Genomic DNA, 26584 nt, shown 5'->3' on the forward strand with positions numbered 1-26584 from the left:
CAGAATTTGCAGATTGATGATGATTTATTTAGTTATGACACACTGATCTACCTTTATAAGCTGCCTTTATAGGGTAGAAGTATCTGTATGGCCGTGTAGTTTCTTGGTATCGACTCAACTATCAAATTTTATAGGATTGCACAGCATTATAAGCCATTTTAAATCCTCATTTGTAATGTCTCCACTAACAAGTTTGCAGTCTGCCCAGACCTCTGATCTTTTGGATATTTCTTTATGGGAGAAGTATAGAACAACTGTAAGTAAGAGTTACACTGTACAGACTAATACTCAGGAACTGGGTATTTTAAATTGTTGCAAATCGAAAGTGCAATTGTAGTTATAATTCCCCCCCCCCAAAAAAAAAAAAAAAACATCTTTGCCTTAGTCACAGTGCACAGAATGAAAAATCCTGCCACTGGAAAACCCACGTTTGACACCTTGGCAGGTAATCATCAGAGTACGTCAGGGTTTAAGGCTTTTGATGTCACTGCTGACTTCATGACTGTAAGACAAGACACAGGGGGATTTGTCTGACTGATGGGGTGAGTGTGATTGCCATCACTAGGCAGGGAACATTATGACTAAGCCCATTTATAGAACACACCCAGAGCTGTAAAATATGCCATATTATCCCAGTGTAACAAACTTCACTGTTTTGGATTCCAATATAATTTTGCAAGTGCGTGTGAAACAAAACTAGCTCTATTTTCTGTAGTGGGCAATAATTAACCCTCTTACAACACACATTGTTACTCTCCTGACTCCTGCTTAGTCAACAAACACAAGTAATCTAAACTCTTCTGCAAGATGTTAGTTTTGGAGTTCTATCCCATTATCTTCCTCTAAACAATTTAGTTTCAACTCTTCTTTTTGCTATGATTACACTCCAAGAGCCGTTACCTCAGACCTTCAGACGTAGCAGAGTCAGCATATAAACTAACTGGAAGTGGAATTTGTGAATTACAGATGCTCTGACACAACCGTGCCGTTAGCGAATGTTTAGAAGATCCCACGGGGCAACAAAACACACACATCCCACATCCACACGTACATGCAGGCACATACTCGACTTGTTTATCCTTCCATGCAGAACTAGACACGGTGCCTTGCAAGCCCTTAATCAAACACAAGTAGACCCCTCCCTCTCGTGAGCACTGACCTAGCAATGAACCATTCATCTGCTACACAGTGCAAATGGTAGGTTGAGAACTTCAGCCTTGTCAGCTAACTGGTCAATGGGAAGAACTTTACTAAAATATCTGCTTCAAAGGTTGGGTATAAAATAATAAGATTAAGTTGGCGGTGGAGAGCGGATGGATGCCTTCTACTCAAAAATAGGATTTTGCCACTGATGAGGCAAAGCTGGATTCTGATGAGTGGTGAGAGTGTCTCTCAGGATTAAGTCGCGGATATGGAGGTCACCCGCCCACTTTGTTAAACTTTAAGTCAGCCACCGCCATCCTGGTAGCTGACCCTTTCTCCTCAATCCGGGTCGTTGGGGTCTTATCTCTTGTGGATGTGGGCTCCTCTGGCTTCACACAAAGCCTTATGTTGACATTCCAGAGGACCGAGCCTTGTGCAAACACAACGGGCCTCGCCAGATGGCTAGGCCAGGGAGAGCAGAGCAAGATGAAGGACGCAGAGAATGAAGTACAAGGTGGAAAGGCAGAATCAAAGTGAAAACCACTTTTACCACCAAAATGTTAGGCAACACTAGTAAATCATCCGCCTGTCACACTGCCAGATGGCCTCAATTTCAACCTTGTAGCAAATGAAGTGTCCTGTCCTGCAAAAAAACACCCACTTTCACTTTTGAACATAAAGGGGTCAGCTTGTGTCCACTGGCAGCGGCCCCATCTCCCTAAAATTGGTCAAAGCTAATATTTGAGGGTCAGTGGGTTAAGGTTCAAGACATTAGGCACCCAAACTCCTTCAGGGCTTTGGCCAGGGGTGATGGCTTGTTTTTATTGATGGAGGGCAAGAAAACACCAATGCTAGTTGAGTCCTTGGTATGTTTTCACTGGATGAGGGCAGTGTGGAGTTTATAAACCATAAACATCCATAGACAATGAAATATCAGTACGACTCTAAATACAGATAATCTTGTTGGTTGTCATATAATTAATCTAGGATTGCCAGACAAATGCATAGTTCATTTCTGATTACTCAAAATGCCTCTGAATACAGCTAAATAAATTCAAAATCAATCAGGGCAAAGAATTTTTTTTAAACATACCTGATATTTGATAAGTGCAAATTAAACACGAGCTCCAAGATTCATTTGGTTCCCAGGCTCTCGCATCACCGAGTTATTGGTAACCAAAATACTTATTTCTACCTACGTCACTGACAATGCATAAGCAGACCTGATAATGTATTTCTTGATAGAACATGCCCTATAGAAAATCAGATGACGTGTATTTGTTTCACATTAATGCTGTGACATCTCAGAGGGCATTTTGTCAAGTTGGAACAATCTAATCCTCTATTTGGTCTCCATGGAGTCCCCCCCGCCTCCCTGCCTCTGCAGCACAATAGGCAGTCATTCTGATAAAAGTCTGCAAAAGCCAGTGTGGATATCCGGCTGCCTTTCTCTTCTCTCTACCCCTTTAATGAGAGTGTATGTTGCTAAGGTTTATCCTGCCACTCTTTCTTTCCAAACCCCCTCCAGTCCTCTGTAGCTGCTTTCATCCCCGTTATTCTATGGAAAAAGAGGAATGTTTTCTGACTGACTATCTGACTTTTTCCTCCAAGCCCTTTTCAGGTTCCGGAGACATGAGGGGACACGTTTGTTAGAGGAAGGCTTGGAACTAAAGTTTGTATTTTTATTCACAACAAGTTGAAGCTTGGTAACAGAGGGGGTGGATTCCTGGTTTATGTAAAAAAAAAATGCTTTAGTGTGTATGATGGAGGTTTTAGTCAATCTTCTTCTTCTTCTTCTTTTTTTTTAAATGTTCATCCATCCACAAAATGAACTGTAGCAACTAGAGTTGGGTATCTTTCACATTTGAACTGTTACCAGTACCTACAATTTAGTACATTCATATTCTCTAAAATAATACATTTTACACATAACACCAGCTGCCTTGGTCACTGTTTGACAGTGTGTCTAATGTTGACATCAGTCCCTGTTCGCATACTGCAATATTAAATAGAAATGTTTAGAGTCTTTGCCTTTGAAAGTTTGCTAATATACTGCCTGTTTACGATAAATAGCATTGTTATAAGAAATTTCTGTGCCGCTAGTCAAAAGACATCAACCTATTTCTCAGACAACAACTTATCCAACTACTGGTACCTAACGGCCAGATGTGGATAGGGTGGCCGCACTTACAGTTTCATCTTTATCATCATTAACCATGGGTTAAGCTTCCTCTACGATGACACACATGTGCTAACATTAGCTGTAGGTCTGTATCCAACATGGTAGACTCTTCACATTGTATATTTTGTATTTGACCAGTATTTCTTCAGATTGAATGTGTTGCCATGGTCGGCTTTGCGTTGTGTAAGATAAATGTGTTGAATTGTAAAAAGTTAAACCACACTTAGACTTTCAGGATGCCACCATTGCTCTTTGAGTTTGTCTGGTTTCTTGCAAACATTGTCTTTACCTTTCAAAGCTGTAAGGTGACTGGTGTTGTGAATAAAACTCAATTGAACTAAATTCAGTTTCAGCATGCGTGCTATTACATGGGCTTCCTCTTTTTCTTCCTCTGACCCAGGTCTACTCTGTACCCAAAAACTTAGTAGGTTTAAATAGGTGTTTAGTAGAACCGACATAATTCAGTCAGTAGACTAAAAAGTAAAAGTTAGGTACACAGTCCTGCAAGTAACTTTGGTCAGTAATGTTTCATATAGCTAACAAGTTCATATTTAGCAGTTAATTTTTCATTAAATAATTCTCTGAATCATTATCGTAAGCTACTTTATGGTTATTGTTAATAAGAAAAAGTTAACACAGCATGCTAACAATATTCTTTTTAGCTAGCACAACAGCTGTTAGCATAGTTGACTGTTGTTGCCTCACTGGGTTTTTCTATAACCCATCGGCTGTGTGTGTGCATGCAAGCTAACCACTATTAGCCAAATGCAACCAAATCCACATCTGCCACTAACAATCACACTTGCTAATAGATCAGCTTTGATTATCTTACATCAAATAAGGTCAGACAACTGAATCCGTTGATTTAAATCTATACTGATAAGAATAAAATGGAAATCAATTAGCTAATCAGAACATTAGAAGGCTAACAGACTCTTCGGCTGATCAGAGTCAGACGGATAGAGACGCAGAGGAAAGCTATCAAGAGAATGAGGAGTCCCCTATTCATTAACAAAACTGCCGGTATAACCACTGGCACAAATCCAATATCTAATTTGATCAGGTTTACTCTGAGTTTGTGATGAGCTCAGAGGTTTTGCATCTGGACAGCTTCTATCAGAAATGAAACAGAAAAACGTCATCTGCCTGTTCATAGAGCCCCTGTACATTTGTGCAGTTTGTGTGATTTAATGGCTGACAGAGTAACAAATTCCTCTCTTTACATAGTAAGCAAAGAATCCAAGCATACCAGTAGTAACAGCTAAATCAACTCTACCCTTATCAGATACAAAGCGAAAAGATATTTAGGTCAGAGGAGAGTGCAGCTGTACAACACAATGTGCAGTGTTAGGAAAACCAAACAAAGTGCCACTTGCTGCAAAACTAATCAACTTCACACTGAAAACATTTCAAAAAGCCAAACATTGGGTCGTGATATCTTTTTTTCCATCATTTATTTCGCAAATGTGGCATAAACACTTGCAAAACAACATTTTAAAGTTGGTCCAGTAAAAAAAAAAAAAAAACGACAACAAAAATAAAATAAAATAAACCACTTTTATGATTTAACACTTTGTTTTTCAGCTTTCAATTCTGTCACGGAAATTTAAAACCTATATCTAGTCAAACTGAGGGAGCAGACTGCTGGTATGCGTTTCCAAATTCTTATGTATTTTAATCATATATAAATATCCAGTCTTCTTATTTCCTAAAGCATTGCTAAGAACGACTGGATAAAAATGCCATTAAGATCTACATAAGAAAGGGATTAGCTGACTATAAAATGTACAGTTTTTCGAAAAATTTAACTTAATATTCACATTCATATATAAAACTTACAAAACCTGGATCTTTCAAACCCACTAAAAATAGTTTTCCTGTTACTGTTGAAAGATCATTTTAAATTACCATACATTTTTAATGGATTATTTATGTATTATCAGCATCATTAATGTCATAATTTCTTCCATATTATTTTTTATATTTTTTGATTCATTAAAAAAAAAAAAAAAAAAAAAAAAGTCAATAAATTAACATGGTACCTCGGTCCCTGAAAGCCAATACTCGACTGTGTTACTGGGTGAGTGTGAGACAGGTGTTTGTGTGTATTAAAGTGTGTATTCGTGTGTGCGTGTGTGTGGCGAGAAACATAGAACACATAACCTGTTAGCACACCTGCTTTCAACTCATATAGGGGGCGGTCGGGGTGAGGGTGGGGGTTATATCCAAGTCCATACAAAAAATAATTCATTGTAAATATATAATATATTTTTATACATATTTGAATATATTTACAAATATACCCAGCACTATACATTATACTGTGTATTTTTTCCTCCAGGATAGTTGGGAAGGTTTATCAATAAAACTGAAAAAGAAATGCATTAATATTACAAAATAAACAGAAGTTTTGCTTTTTTTTAATATTTGCTCTCCACCTATTCTTCTGTTTTGTTAGTCGCAGCTCTGTCTCTTAGTCCATTTCCTATTTGCCGTCCTCTTCTGGTCCCTTGTTTTTTCCACAAGTTCACATGAACCCATACATTCTTCCAGGAGTACACAACAGTCTTGGGATGCCAGCCACTGGAATTGGACCACCAAACATTGTTGATTGCAAAAAAGGAGAAAAAAAACACTCTGGGTATAAACATGAGAACCAAAATGAAAAATCTCTGTTTATATCAAGAGAGGAAGAGGAGAAGAGTCCCTTGGGAACATCACTTCATTCAGTCAGTACAAAAAGGCTTCTTTAAGGTCCCTATCCTCTCCTTTAAGACCTCATGTGAGCATGTCCTATATTTATATATAAAGTGTGAGCGTATGGCAGTATGAGAGTGTGACAGCAGCGCTGCCACCACCCAGTCCTGTCTGGGCCCATTAGTCCACCGGGAGCCACAGGAGGTGATGGGGAGGGCGGGTGGAGGAAATTTGGAGCGTGTTTTAAGACTCCGACAGGTAGGATTAGGGTAGGTCAAACTAGGTGGACGAGGGTGGATGAGGGCTCATGTTTTGACATTCCCGTTGATGTGCTGGTACTTGGGGAGGCAGGGCTCGTCCGGTAATGGGTCGTGGGAAAACACGGAGTCGTCGCCGGAGGAGCAGGAGCTCCGAGTGTCGGGGAAGCTGGGGGAATACTGCTCTGTTGGGGCGCACAGGTCCAGATACTCCTGCAGACACAGAGAGAGGAAAGGGAGGGTTGGGTGAGATCGCTTACACGCAGAACAAAGGGAAGGAACGTTTCGAAGACGTAAGAGGAAGAAGATCTAGAACAAACACAAGAACGCAAATTTCGTGCTGAAATCCAGTCGACGGGATTAGGGACTTTCCAGAGCATTGGGAGAGCAGTGGAGTAGAAGAGTATCACCTTTATTATGGTATTTATCCAAACCCTGGGAGGACTTATGAAATGAAACAGAAAAAATGCAATCTTAAACTGGATACTGTATGAAAATATTTGCAGGAATAATAGGTAATAAAGTGAACGTTGGACTGCTGACTGAGCTTGAAGCTAGCAGGGCCGACCTGGACGCATTTTTCGTCCACCACAGAGTGGTTTGAGATGGATAGGATTTGGGGACAAGAGGATACATTTAGAGAAGGAAACTTGGGTAGGGATGTGGCATAAACCTCAATCTCACTTCACTCCAAACAGATCTGATATCTGACACTGAAGCGCCAGACATAAGTACTACAAGATTGTTGGGAAAAAAAATAAAGAAACTGGCAGAGCACAGCTAAATGAAAACGAAATAAGATGGAAAGCTGTTATTAATTTTTGACTTTAGCCAGCATTGGGAAGTTGTTTTGGTCTTTTCTGTCGGCCGAGGCAGCCTTCTTCCCCCCCTTTTTTTTCCTCCCAGTCTTTCATGGCTGTTATTGGGACAAGTTGTGAGGAGGAAGAGTTCTTGGGGTTTTGTAGAAAATGAGCACTGGCTTCCATTTTCCCAGCTCAACACGAAAAGGCTCATATTACTAAAGATCTCCACATCTGCCAGCGGTTTGGGGTAAAAGGGAAAGGATGGAGAGGGGGGGAAAAAAAGCAAGAAAAAGACGCTTTATTACATTTCAAAAGTTCAAACTCAAAGTGGGGCTTTGCTGGCATAAATTCCTGAAGCTCGAGCTCCAGAGAAGACGAGTCCTGACAGCTTTCCATCGACGGCCTCTTTTCAGGTCGGCACTCGGATATCACACGAGACAGGAAGGGGAATGGAAAAAATAGTGGGCCGTCATAAGGAGCAAAGTATGGATTTGATGATTGGGCAACTTTACTTGGCCGTAGCAACTATGTTAGGCCTGGATCAAATCATCTGGCCCCTTTTTTTCAGTCACTATTTAGGCCTTATTTCAATAATGTCGCGGCTAATGCACAAAAATCCTTATGCAACATTTTTCTGACACATGCATGCATTGGCAAGAGCGTAATTTGGTTTGGATGGAGAAGCTTTTGTATCATTATTATTTTATTGCTATGGAATGCTCAACTCCCATTTGCCAGCAAGGTTTATGTAGTGTGAATTCTGACCACCCAGAAATCAAGAAGACAAGCCTGCGCTCACCTCATTGGTGCTCAGGGTTAGGATGCGATCCAGATCCTCTACTAGCTGCTTGAAGGTGGGTCTCTGGGATGAGATGGCATGCCAGCAATCTTTCATCATCATGTACCTGAAAAAGAGATAATTATGGTCAATTTATTAAAAGAAAAACTCTGGGGATGAAGGGAAGGACCGCAAATTGTTTAGGGAAGTATACAGTAAGCTGCTCACTCAGATTTCTCCATTATCAAAGAAAAAAAAAACAAAAACTGCAGACTCTGACTTTTTTTTTTCCCCACATTGTGAAGCCCTGCTGTTGATTAGAAACATGTCTCTCAGTGTTTTGGATTTATTTTAATATTATAATGTGTACTCTCTGTTTATCCGCCTCTGCTATTCCCCCATCAGCCCTCTCGCTGTGGCACCGCCGCAGAAACTGTGCCATTGTCTGCTGACTGCAGAGGTCTCATTGTGAATGAGGACACTGATAGCAGACAGGCACAGCTGTGCAGAAGCCCGACTGAGTGGACACAGAGCCGCGTAGTCATGGATCTGATGGGAGACTGGGCTGGCATTCAGTCTCGATGCACGACGTGATGTGTATTTTGGTAGCAGCTCAGTTAGAGAATATGTGCTTTTCGCAGAAAAAAAAAAAAAGCTAAACTTACAGCTCGTTGGTGCAGTTTCCGGGCTTGTCCATGCGATGGCCCTCTTTAAGCAACTTGAAGAGCTCCTCAACGGGGATGCCAGGGTAGGGTGAGCCCCCTAGGGTGAAGATCTCCCACATCAGCACCCCAAATGACCAGCTGGCAACACAAGAATGAACATATATACACATTAACATGTTAACCAGGGTGTTTAAGAATGACTAGAGCAGGAAATATATATCTGTGTAAATAGTGCTCTAGAATTTGCAAACCAGTACAAATGTCCTTAAGCTTCTAATCATTTACATACATAACATTTACTTGGCTATGGGTTAGAAAATTACAACAGTGTGACAGCCGTGGTGTCAATGCCCTCTTTCTGTTGTCCAATGACTCGTGGTTCAAACGCACTGCCAGTGCTACTCTGGCCCCGATCTCAATGATGGCTTTTGTTCCCGGCTGGCCAGTTGCACAGACTCGCATTGTCTGATCGCACCACACCAAAACAAACGCTGGACCACCCACTATTGACAAAAGAGCCAGAAAAGACAAAAGAACTCCAGAGGTGGCTGGTGACTATTAATTTTTAACTACTTCCTCATTGCAGCATCCGGTTGTTTAACATCATCGGCTTTCATGCTGCTGATGTCATCATCGCGTACCGAGCGTTTCAAATGAATCATTCGAGCAATGACAGCACGCTTGATTCATGTTCACCCAATGGCTGCAGCTATTGTAACGTGCAGACACATTTGACAAAACGCAGTGTGTGCACATGCATTCAGGCAACCACAATCTGTGTTAGTGGTCTAACTAGGCAAGTATGCACAGAGAGGCAGGTTGGGCATTTATCAGGATCTTCCATCTGTTTACACAACCAGCCAGCCAGGTTTCTTCTCTGCTCTATCACTGCACTTGTTGACACACTCATTTCTCCTTTCTGAGATTGTAACCATCGCTCAGCGCTTGTTGGGGAGAACAAGTTTGTGTCTACTTGCAGTCAGCCATGACGTACCAAACAAAGCAACACGCTTGGGGTCAATTTACCTGACCTGGAATGCGGCCAGGTGGATCTGTATGTACTCCAGCCAACTAGATGCAGAATCTATACTTAAAAAAACAACCAGTCAATAAACATTCAGTTGGGTTTTTTTGTTCTCTATTGTTGAAATTTCTGATGACAGAATGCAGCACAAAAACCAGAGAATAAATGAATATGCGATTCGTATGCAAATATGAATACTCGAGGCCCTGACAGCTGGACTGTAAAGTCAAAACAACAGCACACGAGTTCAATTGGAATTCATGTATTCATTTAATCTGATGTCACGTATGGATCGCTTGTCATTCTGGCGACCAGCGTAAGCGCCGCTCCAACTGCACCTCTGAGAAAAAGCCAATTACTAAAAGTGAGTGATGAATCGTAATTAGCGGTGAGCTAATAAGCAGAACTACAGTGGCCACTTCATGACTGCACCCCACCCCCCATTCAGCTCCTCCCCCTTGTACTTCCTAGGGTTATTGATTGCTGCTGTGGAACACGAAGGGCATCATGTGTACTTACACATCCTTATGTGCACAAACAATACACAGAGGCACGGACAGGAAAGAAATTCTCTATCAAAGGGCTTAGACGGATAAGTGCTATATTTAGTGTGCTACTGCTGTATGACTGAAACACACACACACACACACACACACATAAAGCCTCCCTTCCCAGGGGTCAGCATGCAAGGCATTTATCTAATTGCCACATACACTTTCTGCCGCCAGTGTCTGGAGCTGAAGCTTCAAAGAATGCTGTCAGAACACATAAGACTCAAACACCAAAAAGAGAGGGACGCGCTCCCTTTGTTCTGTTTTTAGAATGAGTACTCTTGATCTTAAAAAGAAAGAGAGACAGAGACGGGTCAGCAATTCACATACCAGATGAATGAAAATAAGAAGAGTAGGGGAAAAGGGGGGGGTATTTTGATCGTGGAACTGCTCCAAAATGATGATCCACATGTTCAAAGTGTTGCTGAATAAGGAGAGGAGAGTGAAGAGGGGATGGCAGGGAGTTAAAAGAGGCTGGATGCAGGGAGGATGAGGCCTGCACAGGGAGGCTGCAGCATTGTTGCGTTTAGAGGTGCATGGGGGGCCCAAACAAGATGGGAAACTTCCGAGCAGGGCCGGAGGAGCAGGGGTGAATCAGAGGGGGAAAAGAGGAGGTGCTGGTGTGCTCCGGGTTCCTTCTAGGCCCTTTGAAGCCGGCCAGATTAGTAACACGGCATTGGCTCCAAGTCTAGCGTGAAATCCTCACTTTTGCCACAGACTGGCCACTACTGGCCCCCTACAGCCAGTCATCCCCCTCAACCTAACACTCACCAACACTGCACCAAAAAAACCCCCAAAAAAACCCCAAACCATCACCTACCCTCTGTTCCTGTACCCCATGAAAAACAATCACTCTGACTGCAGGCTATAGAAAATAGCTGTGACAGCATCTTTTACTTTATGATAAAGCTTAATGTACCACTGATGTGAGTAAATGGATTTTGGATTATTTACAGTGGTGGGACACAGAAACACTTTGTTATATACTTACACATCACTCTGGTGTGTGTAGACCCGGTCGAAGAGTGCCTCTGGAGCCATCCACTTCACCGGGAGACGACCCTGAGGACGGACACACATACACACACACACACTCAGGTGAGAGGTCAAATAAAATGTACCCCTTAAAAGACTGCCGAGCTCTAAATTTCTTGCTTCATCAGCAAGAAATTCAAATCCCTCATGACCAGGAGATCTCATTACTCCTGGAAAAGCTGATATGTGGAAGTAGTCAAGGGAATAAGGCACTAGAGGAGCGACTGTCTAGGGGAGAATGGATTTCCCTGAGGAACGTTTACATTGTTAGGGCAATAGAGCTGATAAACAGGGTCACGGATAAAGAAGAGTCTATCACTGTAGCATTGAAACACTTGCCGGGAAGCTAAGCGTAGCTGACAAGGCGACCTTGGTGAGTATATATTATCATTCAGACACTAAATAGGTATTCTTTAGTTACAGATGCTGTGGTGGGCAGCAAATTAAATACACAAAATCTGAATTTGCTGTAGTTTTCATTCATTCCATAAAGAATTATGAAGCAATTCAATAAAAGGCTGATGTAAAGTGTCCCATTCCTGTCAGACCAATGAAGATTAACAGAAATATTAAAAAAAAATGCAGCACTACAATGATGCCTCTGTCTTTATTGGTCCCGTTTCAATCATTGTCGCATTTGCTTTCCCTAATCTTCGTCACCGTCAGCATCATCGAATATTGTTGTTGTTGTCAGCTAGTTCTCAGCGTGATTGTGCATGCGATGAAAAGGCAATCATGCATATGAAATGAGGATGCGCAGGCAACAACGTTCTGCGGTGGGAAAGAAAGACACCACTGGGCCGCTATGGAGATGTCAATTACGGCTAAGCTGCTGCTCCCTCCCCTCTCGCTCGGTCTCTTTTCTGGGCTAATTGTATAAGTGTCGATGAAACCAAAAGAACAAGAGACTGAGGGGTAAACAGGCAGAGTCTCCAGAAGCACTAGATTCACAGGCCGCCTGGGAACCTGCAGCTTTTGCCAAGACACCAGCGGAGGAAACGGAGTGAAACAGAAAGATGAGGGAAGGGAAGGAACTGGAGCAAAAGGAGAGGAGGGTGAACTCATCCCCCGCTGAAGCTCTCCAAAAAGCATCCGCTGACACGCAGAGTACTTACATTGGTCGTCTTTTTATAGTAGTCGATGTTGTGGACATCCCTGGCCAGGCCGAAGTCGGCGATCTTCATGATGTTGCTCTCTGTGACCAGGACGTTCCTCGCTGCCAGGTCTCTGTGTATACACTGAGATGTGGATTGAGAAAAGAGGGGGGAGGGAGAAGATGAGAATAAGACAATTACCTCATTCTGTAAATAAATCAACTTGGAAACAGGTGCATGCTTTATTTGGGATGGTGTTAAAGTGTCTGTGGTGCATGAAATCATCCAGAAATCTCCTGCACAAAGGGAGTGCTGGACTGAATAACACGACGCCACATCGACTACACAGTCTTCAACAAGCCTGGATCAGTAAAGATTCCTCGCATACCTTGACACATGTATGGTTGTACATATGCACTTTAGCGTGTGCGTGCGTGTGAGGCAGCGTGCTCTGTCACATTCCAACAGTTAGAGGGAGCGTAATGCTGCTTTCGGCCAACATGGCTGCACCCCTATTGTGAAAACTTAACAATTCTTCTACACAGAGGGGCTTTTGTAGTGGAATGAGAGACAATGTAGGGATTTGGGCAGAGAGGCGGGGTAAGAGTTGTGTTTTTAGGAGACAGTATTCCCACAGTGAAGCACATACAAGCTTCTACGTAAAACCTTTGTGGATACAGCACATCAAACCCTCTGTGTGCTGGCACCGAGATCTGTTTTGGCAACCAGCAAGCGTGCGATCGATATGAGAACAGGGCATTGTCTGTGTCTGTGCGTGTCCTCTCCTTACCTTCTGCGATGCTAGGTACTCCATGCCCCGCGCCACCTGATAAGTGCAGGAGACCAGATCTTTGAACGTGAGCTGTTCGTCTGAGACACGGGCGATGTCGTAGGAGTATTCCATGCCGGGTGGCCGGCGGGCTCGGAGGTACTCCCTGAGGTTACCTTTGGAGGCGTACTCGACTATGACATAGAGGGGGCCTGCACAAGAGACGGAGCCAAACAAGTGTTTGAACTTGAATTATTCCCTTTGAAACAAAGTGACAAAATTCAGAGTGAATTTTAATGAAAAACAGAACATTCAGATCATAAAACCAGCGCTTGCTTCATGGAAATTTCTGCTCAAAAACAGTTGAGAAGGGCTGTGTGAGAAACGGCATTAAAGCAGCCAGTCTGTGCAGAGCTGCATTTCAACAGTTATGTGCATTTCCAAAACTCAGAATAGCCAATTCTTTTTCTTCTTTTCCTTTTCACAGTAATTGCTCCAAACACAAATCTGCATATGAATAGACGATTCCTGTTGCTTTGCATGCAGCTGAACAGCCCGTGTGCACAGAAAGAGACTACGCTCACTGAAGAGCAAACCACTGACTATCATGTGATGACAATGTAGCTTTTTATCATCTTTTTTAGTGACAGCTATACTGGAAACCTCAAAGACTTTAACATTGTCCCCTGAGACTAACTAAGCAGAGTAAGCCAGTGGGTTTTTAGTATTGTTTTCATGGGGACTCAACAAGTGTGCTTAAGGACACTAAAGGGTCCTGTGGCAAACCTTTATGGCATTGTACAGAAAATCAGCAAACTCATCTGCATATGCATGCACACTGATTCTCACAATCAATGCACTCACCATCTTGTGTACAGGCCCCCAAAAGGTTAATGATGTTCTTATGTTTGCCGATCATCTTCATCATCTCCATCTCTGACACCAGGTCAGACAGGTCTTTCTCGGTGGCGTCATCTAACAGCAGAAGAAGTCACATATTAAAGGTTGCCAAGAGAAGGTCTGAAAAACACACACCCCATATTCCAAACGCCCCTTTAACCCTTTGGCTCAGGACTAAGGAGCTGTCCCTTTAGACAGCACCCTGTTTTTTAGGTGCGTCTGATTAAGTGCGGATGACAGACAATGTCGGCTCGAGTTACAGCAGCGAGGGAAGCTCCCCACAATGACTACAGAGGCATCCTTTCAGCACCAGGGCAAGGGAGGAGAAGGAATTAAAGACGTTCAATCTGGATTCATTATCTGCTGCACAGGCTCCTTTTGTCATGGAACTGATTGAGCAAGTGGAGATATCCCAATAGCCAGACTGGCATTGCCTGCATTCCACTGCACCATTACCGTATCTGGAGTCGTTTTAAAAAAGCAGACGTATACTGTCGAGGTCGGCTCAATAGCCTGCTGCCATGTCTGATCTCACCGTACCCCGCAACCTCAAACCAACCCAGTGCCCCCTCCTCCTGTTTTCATTAATCTCAGCAGTGCTGCTAGTGTGACTTACTTCTTTGTGTGGGTGCTGACTGAGCTCCAGCCAGCTGCTGCTCTGGGGTCAGGTATGTAACCGCACCCTAACCCTTACCTTCCCAACCTGCATCCCTCTAGCTGTCACTCAGCAACCACCAATAAGGAATAATAACGACAGCCCCAGGCTCCACCACGCACCTTTAGTGAACCCTCACTGGAACATAAATCACCTGTAAAATGTTCTCACCTTGCTCAGAAGACACAATGAAGTAAGTGTACATCTTATCCCCGCGGTCTGACACACAACGCTACTGAGACTCACTTACCTTTCAGCATCTTGACTGCAACAGTTACAGCCTCCTTGGGTTTGTCCTTATCGATGCCCAGGGCCTCTGCCATTACGACTTGGCCAAAACAACCCTCACCAAGGGGTTTGCCCAGGGTCAACCTGCAGCCACAGAAGGAGAAGCAAGAAGGAAAAATAGACAGGAAGCTGATTAGCTGCAGAAAGGGAGACAAATGCATGAGGCTGATTTGTGTGCACTGACTCACCCACAGTGCTGCAGTAAACAGGTTAGAGTGTGGGAGAGAGCGTTAATGAAACCTGGCACAGAACCAGCTTGTCAACCTCACCCTATCGGTTTTGGGGTTTTTTTCTCTAGACTGCTACGTTTAAATCAGATTGTGTCTGTGTGAGTGTTTTATTGGCACAGCGACCGCAGCCTCTGCCAGGGCAGTAGGTAGGAAGGCAGACGTGGCTACGATAATCGTCTGATAAAGTCAGGGAGAGCACTAATTTCTAAACTGTTTACCCTCTCTTGGCATGTTTCAATATACACTCTTCTCAAGTCATTACACAGAGCCTACTTTAGCCTTAAAACATTGGCCTCAGAAGGATGGAATTCTTCCTTTAGTTTGCCTTACAGGTGCATGTTTCAAAATCTGGTGTTAAATTTAACGTCCAAACTCTATTACACTGATTTATCAATCAGGGGGAGAAATTCTTACACAGGCTCTTTCATAACTTTGCATCAGAGCTGCAGCACCAATCAGACCACTGAGCTGGTAGTGTAGCCTCCTGTCTGTTATTTGATTGACAGTAGAGGCCCTTACCTTAAGGCTCAGTGTACAGGCTATGTAAATATTCAAACTGGGACATGAAAAAAGCCTGTGGCCCTTATGTAGTAACACAATCCTCTGTCTGTCCACACTCAATGACAACCAGTCTGTCTTTCCAGCCACACATAATCAATGTTATTTTTCCTGCACACAAACTGCAAACGTTAGCATTCCTAAGCCTTCTGCAAGCCCAACGTGATCCCTCGGGCGGTAGGATGGCAAGCAAGGAATAAAGACTCAAACAGAGGCATGCATTTATTCAACCCAGACAAAACAACTATGGTTGCTTCATCTAAAGGGGGTCTAAGTGTTAAAAAAAAGCAAACCTCAGCAGAATGCCATTCAGCAGCACACACTCACAAAGTCTAATATGATATCAGAAATGTTTTTCCCCCACTGATGACTGGTGCTAAAAATTTTTATTTATGATCCAAGTTCTGTTTTTTTAACAACTCATTTTAACAAAAGACAGGCCTCCTTTCAGACTAACAGCTTTGGATTTTCATTTTTCATTTCAAAACGCAAGGCCTCAAGACAGCTTTAAACTGCTCTAACCTTTGCTGTCCTTTTAAATCCACCCTAAAGCTTATCACTGGCTGTAGTTACTGTGACTAACCGAAACCTCAGCGGTGCTAATTCCTCTGGTATGAAACCGAGCAAACACTCCTAGCCCAAACATGCAGATGAAAGCTGTGAATGCTAACCACTAATTAGCACATCTTCGCTCCTTCCCAACAGAAGCATGTGTGTGTGTCACTACGGGTGAGCGAGAGTGTGACGTAGCAGTCGTTGTAATGATGAGGCGGTGTGCAGCGTGCCAAGTTCAGGTCATTTTACTAAAGCACCAACAGATGAGCCAGCAGCCCTTTATCTCAGTTACCACAACTGTGCTTTAACAGTTAGTCATTAAAGTCTGCACTCTTCACCTATAAAAACGATTAATCTGATCATTTAGCAGGTGAGATCAAATCAGATAGAGGCTCAAAGACGGCCCCAAAAAAGTATTATGCATACCATCAAACAATTACTGCACACAGGCTCTGAATCCTTAGTGTTTTTCTGAATACCCCCTTTCAAAAGAAAGCAGGACTGGGTAGCAGATCAGCATTTTCAGGTGTTTTTTGGTTTATGCAGGAGCTGAATTTGATTTACATAATTGTCTATTTGGCATTTTGTAAAGTGGTGAGACATGCAAATAAGAACAGGGAGTTCTTATTTGCGTGACACGAGCCTAATCTCAAATTCTTTTCTGAGGGAAAAAATAATCAGTTATGGTTTTCCTTTCTTCAGGGTACAAAAACACCAGTAAGTAGGAAGGATAATGTCTGTGACAGGAAAAGGAAGAATATTTCTCACCTGTCTCTAGAAAACTCCCACCGCGGATCCTCAGGAAGGTCGTACTCTGGGATTGGCTCATCGTGTGCAGAGCTCCGCCGTGTCGTGATGCGCACCAGAGGCGTGCTAGAGTTCATGGAAGAACTCGAGTCTGCTGAGACCTGCAGGATGAAAGGGGATTGGCTGATCACCGCGGTCTGGATTCACAGATCAGTTAGAGCTCCGAGGCATCACTAGAGGAGTAATTGAGGCATGTACGACTGACTACTTTATTTACAAAATAACAACATTGCTGGGAACTCTGGCGCGTCAGCACAAGTAGTATATTTGGGAATTCCACATTTAAGGCTTTGGTATTACGATAAAGTCGTTCCCAGAGCCGGAGATTACATTTCAATGATGATTAATTGAGCAGCAACAGTAATTTTGATAAATATGTGTTAAATGCTCAGCTTCGCCACCGTCTCCAGGGCTCATCTCTCCTCCCTCCAGCCTAACCTTACCTTGACACAGGAATCAGTCTCTCTGCAGAATGTAATCCAACACTTTTTGTACCTTTTGGTTTTCCTTTGAGGGAAAACTGTGGCTCATACACAGGGTGAAAAAAAGAAAAGGGGAAAAAAAGAAAAACTGTGGCTGCAGTTTCAGGCAGCAGTGCTAACTTGTACAAAAATGCACGCCACCTAAATGAGATCTGGAAGTAGATTCTTTAAGATACCACATCAGTTGTAATCTTTGTGTTATTTACAAGTGTATCAACCATGTATGAAAGCCCTGAGAGGCATGTGAGAAAGAAACAAAACTGATTACTGCATTTTTTTATCTCAAGTCTTTGCGAGCTCTGTTGCTCTTTATACGACATGGCCTTACTTTGGTCTTTTAAAAGAAATGGTTATCATAAAAAAAAACAAAAAAAATAGCATGTTTTTTTTGTTTGTTTGTTTAAATTGTGGCAACACCTTCATTAGGAGAGAAAACTATGTAGCTCAGATTGTGCCACAATGTTTTTTCCCCTCACCTCTCATTATTTGCTATGCAGCTTTTATTTTTTCAGCATTACTCTATATCAGGGGTTGTCAAAGGTACAGCTGACAAAAACGATCCCATTTGGCCCCTTGGACTAGAAGCGTGAAAACTGCAAAGAAAGGGTCCCAAATTTGGAGACTTTTTACTGCTTATTTATTTATTTTAGTGGAGAAGCATTGTGTGTTGCAAGGTTAAGTTTATGCAAGCCAGAGGTTGGAGTCCTCATTAGTTTTATGACGTTCTTACTAACAAAGAAATAACCCCTGGCCTGCTGGACCACACCAAGAAAGGTGATCAACGCAATGAGCCATGCTGACACATTTGCTTGACTTGCAGCATGAGTGTTTCTTTGTAATGCAGTAAAGTGACTGAATGTGGGAAAAAAAGTGCATTATTATAGTTCGATTTGCAAAAGAACCAGTAATTAAAAGTTTATTTAATAGATTATTATGCACTGGCTGTGCATATCCAACCCACTGGAGATTAAACTGGCCTGTAAGATAAGTTTGATACCCCCAGTTAAAACAACTATATCATCTAGACTGTCTGTTATTATGTTTTGTGTTTTCAGCATGTATGCAATGTGTGTTATTCTCCTCTAGAGGTGTAAGATGCCTTTAGAACTCTTTATCTACTTTCTGTTACCTGGCGGCGCAGGGGGATCTGCTTGGTCAGTTTGTGAACCGCTGGCTGGCCACCAAAGTCGGGCTTCTTTGCAGTGTTCCTCATGCGGCACACCACCACAATGCCCACCATGCAGGCAATGAGGAAGACGCCCGCGCAGTATATTGCGATCTCCACGTAGTCTGGGGAAATGGACTCAGGAGTTTTCTCAAGGGCTGAGGAAAACAGAGAAATGGCAGCGAGGGTGAGGTCAGGCGAAGAAGGTTAAAGGAACACTCTCTAGGATTGCTCACATACGTGCTCTCCATTTGCACAGACAAACACGGGTATCAGACAGACAAACACAGAGACAGATGCTCTGGAGGTGACTCATGTATAAATGTAATCACCATCAACGAACTATCTAAACAAAAATTATTTTGTTGCATATCCTCTCCTCTCTATTTTTCCCAGCATTCCTTGTTAAAAAACAAAAAAAGTCTAGAAACTCCGTACAGGGCTTAACAGTCTAAACAGACAATTAAATCTTGACTCAGCCAGTCCAACCAGGCCTGCATCTGTCTGCATTCTGTGCTAATGTTGGAGACACGCGAGCACAAACCCACACCCACAAACGGTGGAACAATGAACGCTTCACTTCAGATTGCAAAAGGGAAAGCGCTGTCCTATATGGTTGCGTATCGCCTGAACTTCCTGTCAGAAATGGTCTTAGTTTATATTTGAGTGTGTGTGTGTGTACACTATAGAAACAGACTGTTCCATAATGCATAGCCTCCAGACCACAAACACGGCTTTTGTACAGTACAGCCAACCAAACTGCCTTTCAGCCAGCTGGAGGTGAAGCTACTGTACATGTAGGAACCTTTCTTCAGCCTACTTTGTATCTGCTGGTCCAAAAACCACAGCGCACACACACACACACACACACACACACACACACACTCACACACAGAGGAGTTACAGCCTTAAAGGCGCCAGCCGTGCAGATAGAGCTCATTGAGTGTAATAAATATTGCATATTACTCCCAGAGGAAATAGCCTGCTTGTGATCATTATGCGGTATTGTTTACAGACAAAACCCAAACTATTATCTTGTTACAGCCTTAATGATGGTTTAATACTGGCTGTCTGTTGAGGGCTGCCGACAGCCAGCTACTCTCAGTCACATTTAATGCCCACTGTACTTTTTGAAAGGAACTTGAGCATCAATAATCACCCGTTTAGCCTGGAACTAACTCGTCGATGAGTTTTACGTTTCTCATCCTTTGGCATGTGTAATTACAGCCCGGACATTCAGCAATGGACAAAAATAGAGGATTAAAAAAAAAGGATGTTGATAAATGACGACGCACACAACCATAAGACATTCACTGTGCAGAAGTTGAAAGCTTTGGCTCTGATAATTGAGAAAGTCAAGCCAACGTGAAGCGAGTGTTGAGCTTTAACTTTCAACCTTTATTTCAGGGAGAAATAAGAGTTTTTAAAAGATTCCAATTATCAGAGCCAGAAGGGGGTAAAGTACAGCTTGAGGCATAAGGGGGAAAAAATGCTATTTTTGTGGCACTCAAAGACTTTCCCCGAGAAGCAGGAGACAAAGAAGAGCGACAGAAGAAAGGCAAACCTTCCCCACGTTTTGGAGTCTACAGGTACTTGAACTGTTGCTGGAGCACACCAAACCACCCTGTCATCTGCTGTGAGCATTCAGCAGCTCACCAGGCCATATCATATTATAGAATACAAGCTCTCCCTGCTTTTTGCAGTGCATTGCCTTGGATGATGGCCGCGCTGGCTCCTAGCCATAATCTGCTATTTGAGTTGTGTGAATTAGACTCCAGAGGGAGGATTTGCCTTCCAGAGAGATAATTGAAATGACACAATCCAATCATTTTTGGAGAAGAATGAGAGCGGGAAAAGAGAAACAGAAGACAGTACATGGGTGTATATACCTGGAAGCACCGTCAACCAAGCAGTGTGATAGGAGATCCCAATAGAATTACCCGCCAAGCACGTATACTCCCCAGCATCTTCAAATGTTACATTGGGCAAGTAGAGAACTTCTATCTCCTTATCTGTGGTGTTAACACCTGCAGTCTGGAAGAGGAGGAGGAAAAGAGGGAAGGTGAAAGTAGAAGAGTCAAAGAGAGAAATAAGGACAGAGAGAGAAAGAGAAAAAAATGAGACCCCACAGCACCAAAAGAGAAATCAGAGGAGCTGGATAGTATCCATCGTTGCAGTTCCATCTAGAGGAAAGGATGTTGGGAACACTCGGGGCTGGAGAGGACACAGATGGAACCCAATATGCCACCAAATACATGAGGAAAACAGAACAAGTGCACCAGAAACAAATACCCAAAAGGTTCCCATCACCCACAGAACCTGCTAAGAAAAGGCAAGTCTAAACCACACATTAGACACATGCACAACACAGAGCGAGCATGGAGAACACTGCAACACCATGCATCACCTTGACACAGCTCGCACAGAAAAAAAGATGCTAGCTGTGTCAATTTTGATGTCTAGGTGTGCGGGCTCGTCCAGTGCTTCCATGGTCTCACCATTCCCAGGTAATGACGGGGGGTGGGGGAACAGCTATTACACAAGGGCGCAACATAAAGGGGGAAAACGGACTGTGATACCAGGACAACCAAGGGACCACCAGCAGGACCACCACAGCACAGCAAGTCAGGATCGAAGCCTATGAAACCACACCGGAAGGTAGGGAGGGAGTGTAGGTGAGTCAGGTCTCATAGGTTACCTGTGATGACAGTCAGCCAGCCCGACTGGCTGACCTCGCCTATATAATTGGAGGCTTTACAGATATATTCTCCAGCATCTTCTTCTGTCACGTTGGTGAGTGTGAGCACTTCCACGTCTGAGCTGTTAATGCCTGAACGCTGCAATCCACATACACACACATTCTTAGACACGCACATCAAATGAATGAGCAGAATTAGTCAAACATCACGACTACAGCTACTGCATATGGATCTGCAGGAGAGAGGAGAAAGCAGGAATCCCCACGGATAAAACCTGGCACTTCATCAGGGGAAAAACAGAGTTAGTTCCTTATATGACTGCTGACATTCACCTGGAGTCACTGGCAGAACGCCACAACGGAGGGAAGGATTTTTGTTTACGCAGAAATAAAATCTAAAAGGGGACGTGAGGCGACCTACCTTTAACACTCTGACATAGGGGTGTCCATCTATGCCGTAGCGGCTGCCGTTTTGAGTGATATGTTTTAGCCACTGGATGTGAGGTTGCGCATCACTGTAGACCTTGCAAACGAAACGGGCATCCTCTCCTACGTGGACAGTGGTGTTGGCCGGGAGGCCGGCCTGAAGAATAGGCCGATGAGGAGACCGCTCTGTTGAGAGAGAAGAAAATTAGAACATGTCTAAATGCCTGCCACTTCCCTTTAAGAGTCTCGTAGTTAAATCTGATGTTTAAGAATGTGAACGTTGATTTGTGCTTTATGCACTGCGAGTGTGAATGGTTTTTCCGAGCAGCCCAGGCAGGTATAATCATGGTGATCCCGATGTGTAAATCTAAGAAGCTCTTGAAAGCTACAAACAAAACAAAGAGGAGTATCTAGCTCTAGTAAACAGAAATCAGGTAGAGGACTTCTTTTATAAATCGAGGCGCACATTGGGGGTTAACCTAAACTATGTGCCCGTCTCGGAAAGCGGAATATCTTCATAGCGCCCTCACATCTCGACTTATCTGCATTCTTTTACAAGCAAACATTTGCCCAGAGCGAGACCTGTGGAACAATGCCCCCTTTCAAACACCACCGCTATGAAGAGCCCACCAACCCCCACACTGACAGCAACCACCCGCTGCCACTAAACTCTCACACACGCACAAAGTGACATCACCGAGCCGGGGGCGCCGCAGCGCCTTTCCAAAACAAAGCCTGAAGGTAACTGTAGTGAATACGTTTGTGCCCGTGTATGTATACGTGTCGGGGTTCGTCACGGGGGATGGTCAGAGCGTGGAGGCTGGGAATTAGAGAGAAAGAGGGGGAAAAAGGGGGGGGGAATAATTAGCAGGGTGAAAGGAAGGAAAGACGAGGGATCGACAGATGGATAGTGCAGAACCTAAGAGGTAGAGACTTCTTCCATGTGTCTGCATTTGTCTCCACGCTCCACCTTTTTGACATCTGTCAGATCAGATCAATCCCACCCCTTATTCCTCCCTCCTCCCCTCTGCACATTCCTAGAGCACGTCTTGTTTATGGTCTCTCTTTATTTGCCCCCATTTTCTCTCCTCTCCCATACTTCACGAGCCTCCGCACCCTCTCGATCTTTACAAAACAGGGAGAGGTGATCGACTTGAATTTCGTGCTCTCTTTGTAAAACATACCGAACAGCATTTTATGAGGCAATTTTCTTTTTAAAGAACTTTAAAACCATTTCAAAATGTGAAACAATCACACGCAGAGGAACATGTTGGCAAGTCAAAGGACTTTTTCCTTTTTCTTTTTTTCTTTAAATGAACTTGAAACTTTATTATAGCTGTGCCAATTCTGGCTGGAGCATTTAGAGCTGCATAGCTGACTACTTAGACTAAATGACAGAATATGTGGTGGTGTGAGAAAAATAGGCCACGTAATGATTTGGGAGAAACCCGCAAACAATAAAAGGCTGTGGAGCTTTTCTTTCTTAAATTAGAAAAAGGAATATCACGTGTGTGTGTGTGTGTGTGTGTGTGTGTGTGTGTGTGTGTGTGTGTGTGTGTGTGTGTGTGTAAACTCTTAGATCTGATGTTGTGAGGACACAAGTCTGTTCATGCTGTCACATGGAGGAGATTTGGCTTTGGGAAGTTCCCATAGCATAAATCATAAAGATTTAGCATGAAAGGTCAGTTTAAGTTTAGAATAAGGTTAGGGTGAGAGTTAACGAGGTAGTAGTTATGGTCAAGTCTCCAGTAAATGAACACAAGGGATGGGAAAGTGTGTAACGCGTGGTTATGGGTCTAGAAGTTTCCCCATTGAACTTGTACAAGAACTTAAAGGAAGGAAGCAGAAGACATATTTGGAAAAAATTCCAGTAAGCAACAGAAAAATAGGCCAAAGTTAAGGTTTCTCTGTATCAAAACAAACGAAGAAGCAAACCCCGCATTAATTTTTTATGTGTTGTTGTTACCAGGGTCACAACAAGGAGATGGCATTCCATCGTTCAAGTCTGATGAACTTTGGGTGCTGGGTGGCTTGGCACACAGTGACCTGAAGGTCAGGGAGGGGCTTAGGAAAAACACAGCACAGCACAGGAGGACACAGGGCTACCCACAAAATGTCACATAGCCACCCCGATCTCTTTTAACTCCTCATTTCTCCACTTGCCATGGCTGTCACTTTGCAACCCTTTCTCCAAAGCCCAGCTTGAACCAGAGCAAACTGGCTGCTTTTGGTTTTAATAGCTGATCATGCAGGTCATTTGGACAAAAAAAAAAATTTAAAAAAAAAGACAGATAAGAGCAGCATTTTCTGTCCCTGCTTCCCTTCCTTTTCTCTCTTTCTCCCCCTCTCTCCATTCTGTCCAACCAGCTATAATGGAGTAAAATGAAGCAAGAGGTTGCAGGGGGCAGTGGCTGTGGAGCCAGACATGGAGGGGGTTTACTGCTCTGCAATAAAACAGAACAAAAACAGAAATATGCAGTCTGAAGGAGAGCTTGAGCTAAGTGCAGAGCGAAGCAGAGCAGGGGGCCTTAGTTGGGGAGCATTTGCGCCCGTGTGTCGACCTCCACATGTTTGTGTGCCTGTATGTTCACTTTTGTGCTAAAACCCTCAGGTATTTGATCTAAATCTGATACAGTGAAAATAATACTCATCATTACCATGGAGGCACTAATAAAAAGAGCGTGCAATTACAGCATGACTGCTAAAGATTAGTGACAGAGCTAGAACCATAAACTACAAATGCATGAGTGTAGCACCCTAAATTTTCTTCAGTGAAACAAGCAGCTGCAGCTTCATGTCTATTCTGATTATTTGTGGTTTACTGACTAGGCTGTAGAAGAATTACTATGTCAGATAAGTTATGATGCGCAGCAAAGGCCAAAGGAGAACTGGTTCAAATCCAATTTAAGATCAAAGTTGGTGTGTGCGCTTGCACAAGCACACAGGCTTACATTATCTACTATCTTTATCCCACTCCCCTTGTTGTCCGCACAATCGATTTTGCAAACTGAGCAGAAAAACAGTCTTTGCTGTCTTACTCCAAAGGTCAGAAAAGGGGGTTGACTGAGGTGGATCTGAACCCTGTGATACTGCTCAGCCAGCATTCTGTTGTCTCAGAGTCTAGATGATAAAATCATTCACAAATCTTTTTACTGACTTGTAAGTTGTACTAAATGACAAGAATTTGACATTTCATGACATCATCAGGGGCCAATTTGTAAGAAACATGAGTAGGTTCAACATTTTTTTCTTGCAATTTGCATTAAACTATCCTTTAAATAGACACTAAACATTTGTTTTAGCTCGTTGGGACTGACATATCAAGACAAATTACAAAAACAACCTATTTTATTTTATCTGGACAGCATCAAATCACAACAGCAGTTGTGGCAAGACACTAAATTCCCTACAATACAGGGGAAACCCCAATTACAACACAAGTACAACCTGAACTTTATCTGAATTTATAACCAGGAAATTAGACTTCATATTTTTAAGATATTCCTGCAGTTTAACTAAGTGGTGTGTGTCATCTCGCTTCACCTAGACACAAAGATGGGTATCGTCTGCACAGAAATGAAAATGTATGCTATGCTATCAAACGATGCTGCCTTAGGGAAGCATGTATAATGTAAACAGAACTGGTCCTAGTACAGAACCCTGTGGAACTCCATAATTAACCTTAGTGTTTGAAGAGGGCTCTCCAGTTACATGAACAAACTGGATTTTATTAGACATGATTTAAACCACTGCAGCGCAGTACAAAATACTGTGGTGAACAGTATCAAACTCTGCACTGAGGTATAGCAAGACAAGCACAGAGATGAGTCCACTGTCAGAGGCCATAAGAAGATCATTTGTAACCTTCACTAAAGCTGTTTCTGTGCTGTGATGGGCTCTGAAACCTGACTAAAACACTTCAAATAAGCCTTTCCTCTGCAGAAAATCAATTAGCTGTTTCACAACTGCTCTTTCAAGATTCTTCAGAATCAAGAAAGAATTATCAAAGCAGCTGTATGCAATGATATGTCTGTGAGAGGGTTATGAGTATTTTTTTTAAATTATTTGTAAAGAAATTCATGAGATAACTACTAGTTAACGTAAAAGGAACAGAGCTCCGACTGTCAGTCTGGCTACAGTGCTGAAGTCTGATTGTTTTCTTCAATCACTGCTGAATAGTGAGACAACCAGCTGTACAGAGGGCAAAAAAAATAGAGCAATAAAATGTTTTTCAGGCCAAATGAAGATCTTCTACATTAGTGAGACACCACTCAATTCTTCGAGTAGTTTCAAAATCATCAAATGTTTAACTTAACACAAATTAAATATTGTTATATAAATTATTGATAGCCATATTAAAACTGTTGACATATTCATCTTTAGCTTCCACATTCCTCATTGACCTCCACCTGCATCCAGAGCGCACCTGGGCAATTCCACAGAAGACGCTCTATTCCCACTGTGAGAAACACCCACTGCCCTCCCCCTCCTCCATCCCTCCTTTGTTAGCCTCTCAGGTGTACTTTGAGCCTAAGTGTGTGTAGTACTGACCCACTACATCCAGGGTGTAGGTATGGTTGATGGATCCAAACTCGTTCTCCACCAAACAGGTGTAGTTGCCTTTGTCGGACGGCACCACGCTCTCCATGATGAGGGTCCAGTGCTGGCTACGCACCTGGGTAAAGGAGCAGTCTCTTGTTATGCGCAGACAGAAACTCACACAACTTATTATCACGTGCATGTCATTAAATACTGAGCCACTGAGCAGAGATTAGACACCGAGAGCCGGTGCTAAATGTGAAGACTAGGAGGAAAGAGAAAA

The 26584-nt window shown here is 43.0% G+C and overlaps 1 protein-coding gene across 7 annotated transcripts in view; it reads right to left on the minus strand.

Annotated features, from left to right (window-relative positions):
• Positions 1-4754: 4754 nt before the first annotated feature.
• fgfr2 (fibroblast growth factor receptor 2) overlaps positions 4755-26584 on the minus strand; it is a 38019-nt gene continuing 16189 nt past the window's right edge. For 4 of the 7 annotated variants that reach the window (XM_086258534.1, XM_086258539.1, XM_086258538.1 and 1 more), the window contains 13 exons: positions 26314-26437; positions 21758-21948; positions 20528-20672; positions 18596-18796; positions 16953-17091; positions 14804-14925; positions 13863-13973; positions 13020-13210; positions 12251-12373; positions 11092-11162; positions 8526-8663; positions 7882-7987; positions 4755-6492 (listed from right to left, as the gene is read on the minus strand). In XM_086258534.1, coding sequence (XP_086114660.1) covers positions 6328-6492; positions 7882-7987; positions 8526-8663; positions 11092-11162; positions 12251-12373; positions 13020-13210; positions 13863-13973; positions 14804-14925; positions 16953-17091; positions 18596-18796; positions 20528-20672; positions 21758-21948; positions 26314-26437 — 1827 coding nt within the window. In that variant the 3' untranslated portion in view covers positions 4755-6327. Of the gene's footprint in view, positions 6493-7881; positions 7988-8525; positions 8664-11091; positions 11163-12250; positions 12374-13019; positions 13211-13862; positions 13974-14803; positions 14926-16952; positions 17093-18595; positions 18797-20527; positions 20673-21336; positions 21476-21757; positions 21949-26313; positions 26438-26584 lie in introns of all 7 variants that reach the window. The other 3 variants (XM_086258537.1, XM_086258536.1, XM_086258535.1) reach the window with 3 other exon arrangements.

Source organism: Aulonocara sp. 'chitande type north' Nkhata Bay, linkage group LG13 (assembly GCF_057382095.1).
Source record: "Aulonocara sp. 'chitande type north' Nkhata Bay isolate Kocher_YH1m ecotype deep benthic linkage group LG13, A_spYH_male_GT1.1, whole genome shotgun sequence".
NCBI classification, from domain to species: Eukaryota; Metazoa; Chordata; class Actinopteri; order Cichliformes; family Cichlidae; genus Aulonocara; species Aulonocara sp. 'chitande type north' Nkhata Bay.